At 63.5% G+C, this 6,310-nt stretch overlaps 1 protein-coding gene across 1 annotated transcript; it reads right to left on the bottom strand.

The window, feature by feature from the left end:
• Positions 1-1,056: 1,056 nt before the first annotated feature.
• Positions 1,057-6,241, bottom strand: LOC143171655 (dual specificity tyrosine-phosphorylation-regulated kinase 1B-like). Its single transcript, XM_076360695.1, has 4 exons — positions 6,104-6,241; positions 2,117-2,420; positions 1,304-1,410; positions 1,057-1,131 (listed from the first exon to the last, which is right to left on the bottom strand). The coding sequence occupies exons 1-4, from the start codon at positions 6,191-6,193 to the stop codon at positions 1,057-1,059; spliced, it is 576 nt and encodes a 191-aa protein (XP_076216810.1). The 5' UTR covers positions 6,194-6,241.
• Between the last annotated feature and the right edge of the window lie 69 nt (positions 6,242-6,310).

Raw genomic sequence — 6,310 nt, 5'->3', positions numbered from 1 at the left:
AAGGTCCCCACCTTCTGGCCATGAGGTCCCCAAGATCCCCACCTCATGGTCATGGTGTCCCCAAGTTCCCCATGGTATGGTCATGATGTCCCCAAGATCCCCACCTCATGCTCATGGGGTCCCCAAAATGCTCTGGGGGGGTGGCACGTGGCTAATGGGGTCTCCCAAGATTCCCATCACGCGGCCATGGTGTCCCCAAGATCCCAATGTCACGGCAATGGGGTCCCCAAGGTCCCCACCCTGTGGCCAATGGGCTCCTGGGGTGCCCTGGGTAGGTGTCACGTGGCTATGGGGTCTCCAAGATCCCCATCTTGTGGTCATGGGGTCCCCAAGATTCCCACGTCATGGCCATGGTGTCCCCAAGGTCCCCACCTTGTAGCCATGGGGTCCCTGCGGTGTCCTGGGTGGGTGGCACATGACTATGGGGTCCCCAAGGTCCCCACCCTGTGGCCATGGGGTTCCCAGGGTGCCCTGGGTAGGTGGCATGTGGCTACAGGGTCACCAAGATCCCCACCTTATGGCTATGGGATCCCCAAGGTTCCCACCTTGTCACCATGGAGCTCCCAGGGTACCCTGGGTAGGTGGCAAGTGGCCATGAGGTCTCCAAGGTCCCCACCTTCTGGCCATGGGGTCTCTGGGGTCCCCTCAGGTCCCCATTTTGTGGCCGGTGGAGCCTAGGGGTTCCCCAAGGTCTATGTCTCCCACCACGCTGTGACCAGGGGATGTCCTCAAGATCCATGTCACCCTCCTGGTGTCACTAGAGGGATCCCAAGGGTCCCCAAGGTCCGTATCTCCCACCCGCTGTGACCAGGGGATGTCCTCAAGGTCCATGTCACCCTCCTGGTGTCACTAGAGGGATCCAAGGGTCCCCAAGGTCCGTGTCTCCCACCTGCTGTGAGCAGGGGTGTCCCCAAGGTCTACGTCTCCCACCTGCCATGGCCAGGGAGATCCCCAAGGTCCCCATCTCATGGCCAGTGCAACCTCAGGGTCCCTGGTGTCCCCAGGGTCCATGTCTCCCACTTGCCTGTGACCAGGAGTGTCCCCAAGGTCCCCATCTCATGGCCAATGCAACCTCATGCTCTCTGGTGGCCCCAAGGTCCATGTCACCCTCCTGTTGTCACTAGAGGGATCCTGAGGGTCCCCAAGGTCGTGTCTCCCACCTGGTTTAACCAGGGTGCCCTCAAGGTCCACATCTCCCACCCGCTGTGACCAGGATGTCCCCAAGGTCCGTGTCTCCCACCCGCCCTGGCCGGGGTGTCCCCGGGGGTGGGTTTGGGGCACCCATGGGTGCCGCCGGCGGTACCTGGGGGCTTTGCATCTCGTAGTCGGTGTGCGGGGGGGCCGCGCTCCCGTAGTAGCGGTTGCTGTAGCGGTAGCTGCGGTTGTCGTTGGAGGAGCCGCTGGAGCCACCTGCCGGGGACAACGGGGACATCAGCGGCGGTGGCACGGGATGGGGAGGTCCCCAAGGGGACGGGGTGGCCTGAGGAGACGTCACCCAGGAGGACACGTTGCTGGTAGGGCGGGGGTGGGGAAGGGATGGGAACGAGAGCCATGGCGGCGTCTCAAGGCATGGTGGTGGCCCGAGGAGCTGTCACCCAGCAGGACACGGGGCCTGGAGGGACAGGGATGGGGACGGGAGAGGACCAGGTGCTGTGGTGGCCTGGGGAGCCACCATCCAGCAGGACAAGGAGCCTGGTGGACAGGGATGGGGACGGGAGAGGGACCGGGTGCTGTGGTGGCCTGGAGAGCCACCATCCAGCAGGACAAGGAGCCTGGTGGGACAGGACCAAGAGCTTGTGGTGGCTCAACGAGCCATCACCCAGCAGGACACGCAGCCTGGAGGGACAGGGGTGGGGACGGGAGAGGACCGGGTGCTGTGGTGGCCTGGGGAGCCACCATCCAGCAGGACAAGGAGCCTGGTGGGACAGGACCAAGGAGCTTGTGGTGGCTCAACGAGCCATCACCCAGCAGGACACGCAGCCTGGAGGGACGATGACAGAAACAGGACACGACCGAGCCCCGTGGCCGCGTTTCGGATCACCACGATGACCCAGAACTCCAAAGCCCATCGAGACCCGTCACCCCGCGAGCCCTCGGGTGGGGTTGGTGACCCTACCCGAGCTGGAGATGGAGCTGGTGGTGCTGGTGCTGTGGCTGTGCTCCATGGCGGGGCTGGTGGAGGTGCTGTTGCTGGTGTTGGTACCTTCATCGTTGGTCTTCTTGAAGAAGTTGTGTTGGAGAGCGTAGAAGGGGGTGATGCGACTCCGGGGTTCGTAGTCCAACATCCGTAACACCAAGTCCTTGAACTTCAGGTAGTCGGAGGGCGCGTGGCCCTGCTCCCCCGCCCGACGGCCCCCCGGGCCACCGCTCTCCACCCCCAGCACCTCGTGGAGTCGGCGCGTCCCCGGCACCTTGTATTCCTACGAGGGGACAGAGGTGGGATGGGTGGGGTGGGGGTGGGGGGGCGTCACGGCTGGGTGGCTTCGCTGTTTTGGGGGCGGGGGGGGGAGGTTCTTGGAGGGGGGATCTGAGGAGTTTGCGGGGTCCCTGGGGGGGGATCTGAGGGGTTTGGGGGGTTCCTGGGGAGGATCTGATGGTTTGGGGGGTCCCTGGAGGGGATCTGAGGGGTTTGGGGAGTCCCTGGGGGGGGATCTGAGGGGTTTGGGGGGTTCCTGGGGGAGATCTGATGGTTTGGGGGGTCCCTGGAGGGGATCTGAGGGGTTTGGGGAGTCCCTGGGGGGGGATCTGAGGGGTTTGGGGGTTCCTGGGGGAGATCTGATGGTTTGGGGGGTCCCTGGGGGGGGATCTGAGGGGTTCAGGGGGTTCCTGGGGGAGATCTGATGGTTTGGGGGGGGTCCCTGGGGGATATCTGAGGAATTTGGGGTCCCCAGGGGAGGGAAAGGATGGTTAGGCGCTCCTTGGGGGGAAACTGAGGGGTTTGGGGGGGTCCTTGGGGGAGGTCTGATGGTTTGGGGGGTTCCTAGGGGAGAACTGAGGGGTTTGGGGGTCCCTGGGGGGGATCTGAGGGGTTCGGGGGGGTTCCTGGGGGATATCTGAGGAATTTGGGGTCCCCAGGGGAGGGAAAGGATGGTTAGGCGCTCCTTGGGGGGAAACTGAGGGGTTTGGGGGGGTCCTGGGGGAGATCTGAGGGGTTTGGGGGGGTCCCTGGGGGGATTTGAGGGTTCGGGGGGGTTCCTGGGGGAGACTTGATGGTTTGGGGGGGTCTCTAGGGGGGATCTGAAGGGTTTGGGCATCCTTGAGGGGGAGATCTGATCGTTTGGGGGGGTCTCTAGGAGGTATCTGAGGTGTTTGGGGGGTTCCTGGGGGAGATCTGATGGTTTGGGGGGTCCCTGGGGGATATCTGAGGAATTGGGGTCCCCAGGGGAGGGAAAGGATGGTTAGGCGGTCCTTGGGGGAAACTGAGGGGTTTGGGAGGGGTCCTTGGGGGGAGATCTGATGGTTTGGGGGGTTCCTAGGGGAGATCTGATGGTTTGGGGGGGTCCCTGGGGGGGATCTGAGGGGTTCGGGGGGGGGTTCCTGGGGGAGATCTGATGGTTTGGGGGGGTACCTAGGGGAGATCTGAGGGGTTTGGGGGTCCCTGGGGAGGATCTGAGGGGTTTGGGCGGTCCCTGGGGAGGATCTGAGGAATTTGGGGTCCCCAGGGGAGGGAAAGGATGGTTAGGCGCTCCTTGGGGGAAACTGAGGGGTTTGGGGGGGTCCTTGGGGGGAGATCTGATGGTTTGGGGCGTCCCTGGGGGGGATCTGAGGGGTTCGGGGGAGGTTCCTGGGGGAGATTTGATGGTTTGGGGGGTCCCTGGGGGGATCTGAGGGGTTCGGGGGGAGATTTGATGGTTTGGGGGGTCCCTGGGGGGGATCTGAGGGGTTTGGGGGGGTCCCTGGGGGGATCTGGTGGTTTGGGGGGTCCCTGGGGGGGATCTGAGGGGTTTGGGGGGGTCCCTGGGGGGGATCTGGTGGTTTGGGGGGTCCCTGGGGGGGATCTGAGGGGTTTGGGGGGGTCCCTGGGGGGGATCTGGTGGTTTGGGGGGTCCCTGGGGGGGATCTGAGGGGTTTGGGGGGGTCCCTGGGGGGATCTGGTGGTTTGGGGGGTCCCTAGGAGGGATCTAAGGGGTTTGGGGGGGACCTTGGGGGGGATCTGATGGTTTGGGGGGTCCCTGGGGGGGGATCTGAGGGGTTTGGGGGGGTCCCCTGGGGGGGATCTGGTGGTTTGGGGGGTCCCTAAGGCAAAGGTTTGGGGGGGTTGGGGGAGATCCAGGGGGTTTGGGGGTCCCTGGGGAAGGGGTTTTGGGAGGGGGGGGGGGGGGCGGTCTGATGGGATACTGGGCCATACTGGGCCATACTGGGAGGCCCTGAAAGGCAACTGGTGCATAATGGGAGGCACTGGGATACACTGCAGGGGCAGTGGGACACGGCGGGAAGCACCGAGGGGGCACTGGGGAGCAACCGAGCGGATCCCGGGAGGCTCTGAAGGGCTACTGGGCCATACTGGGACGTACTGGGAAGCCTTGAAGAGCTACTGGGCCATACTGGGAGGCACTGGGATGCACTGCAGGGACGCTGGGAAGCACCAAGGAGCAACCGAGCGGATCCCGGGAGGCTCTGAAGGGCTGCTGGGCCATACTGGGATGCTCCGAAAGACTACTGGGCCATACTGGGAGGCTCCAAAGAGCTACTGGGCCATACTGGGAGGCCCTTGAAAGGCTACTGGGCTGTACTGGGAGGCACTGGGATGCACTGCAGGGACACCGGGACATGCTGGAAGCACCAAGGAGCAACCGAGTGGATCCCGGGAGGCTCTGAAGGGCTACTGGGCCATACTGGGAGGCTCCAAAGAGCTACTGGGCCATACTGGGAGGCCTTGAAAGGCTACTGGGCTGTACTGGGAGGCACTGGGATGCACTGCAGGGACACTGGGACATCCTGGGAAAGCACCTAAGAGCAACTGAGTGGATCCTGGGAGGTTCTGAAGGGCTGCTGGGCCATACTGGGATGCTCCGAAAGACTACTGGGCCATACTGGGAGGCTCCAAAGAGCTACTGGGCCATACTGGGAGGCCTTGAAAGGCTACTGGGCTGTACTGGGAGGCACTGGGATGCACTGCAGGGACACCGGGACATGCTGGGAAGCACCAAGGAGCAACCGAGCGGATCCCGGGAGGCTCTGAAGGGCTACTGGGCCATACTGGGAGGCTCCAAAGAGCTACTGGGCCATACTGGGAGGCCTTGAAAGGCTACTGGGATGCACTGCAGGGACACTGGGACATACTGGGAAGCACCAAGGAGCAACCGAGCGGATCCCGGGATGCTCTGAAGGGCTACTGGGCCATACTGGGATGCTCCAAAAGACTACTGGGCCATACTGGGAGGCTCCAAAGAGCTACTGGGCCACACTGGGAGGCCTTGAAAGGCTACTGGGCCATACTGGGAGGCACTGGGATGCACTACAGGGACACCGGGACATGCTGGGAAGCACCAAGGAGCAACCGAGCGGATCCCGGGAGGCTCTGAAGGGCTACTGGGCCATACTGGGAGGCTCCAAAGAGCTACTGGGCCATACTGGGAGGCCTTGAAAGGCTACTGGGCCGTACTGGGAGGCACTGGGATGCACTACAGGGACACTGGGACATCCTGGGAAAGCACCTAAGAGCAACTGAGTGGATCCTGGGGAGGTTCTGAAAGGCTACTGGGACGTACTGGGACATCTTGGGAGACCCTGAAGGGCTACTGGTCCATACTGGTGCATAGTGGGAGGGCTTAAAGGGCCTACTGGGTCATACTGGGAAACAATTCACAGCCATTGGGACATCCTGGGAGGCGCCAAGGAGCAACTCGGCGGATTCTGGGAGGTCCTGAAGGGCTACTGGGCCGTACTGGGAGGCCCTGAAGGGCTACTGGGCCATACTGGGCCATATCGATCCATACTGGGATGCACTGGGATACAACTCGGGGCCATTGGGACATCCCGGGAGGCGCCTAGGAGCAACTGAGCGGATCCTGGGAGGTTCTGAAGGTCTCCAGGACTGTACTGGGAGGCTCAGAAGGGCTTACTGGTCCATACTGGTCCATACTGGGAGCGTCCCGCTCACCTTCTTGCTTTCCTTGTTCCTCTTGAGGGCCCACCCCCCTTCCGGCAGCTTCTCGAAGTACTTGCGGGCTTTGGGGGCCTGTTCCAGCATGTGGGGGGGGCGGCAGCCCCAGCACCTCCACGATCCGGTTCATCTGGTCGGCCTGGGGACAGGCAGGGGACATGGGGGATGTCACCGCTGTCCCCAAGGCCACCCCCGTCCCCAAGG

Source organism: Aptenodytes patagonicus, chromosome 29, assembly GCF_965638725.1.
Source record: "Aptenodytes patagonicus chromosome 29, bAptPat1.pri.cur, whole genome shotgun sequence".
NCBI lineage: Eukaryota > Metazoa > Chordata > Aves > Sphenisciformes > Spheniscidae > Aptenodytes > Aptenodytes patagonicus.
This window is presented reverse-complemented; position numbering and strand designations above follow the sequence as displayed.

What these genes read in the sequence shown, in the direction of transcription:
- LOC143171655 (XM_076360695.1), bottom strand. Translation starts at nt 6,193, where the DNA reads ATGCTGGAACAGGCCCCCAAAGCCCGCAAGTACTTCGAGAAGCTGCCG. An exon ending in CAGCTCCATCTCCAGCTCGG is followed by an intron (nt 1,411 to 2,116) that starts GTAGGGTCACCA and finishes TGTCCCCGGCAG; the next exon opens with GTGGCTCCAGCGGCTCCTCC. An exon ending in ACGAGATGCAAAGCCCCCAG is followed by an intron (nt 1,132 to 1,303) that starts GTACCGCCGGCG and finishes GGGGACCCTCAG; the next exon opens with GATCCCTCTAGTGACAACAG.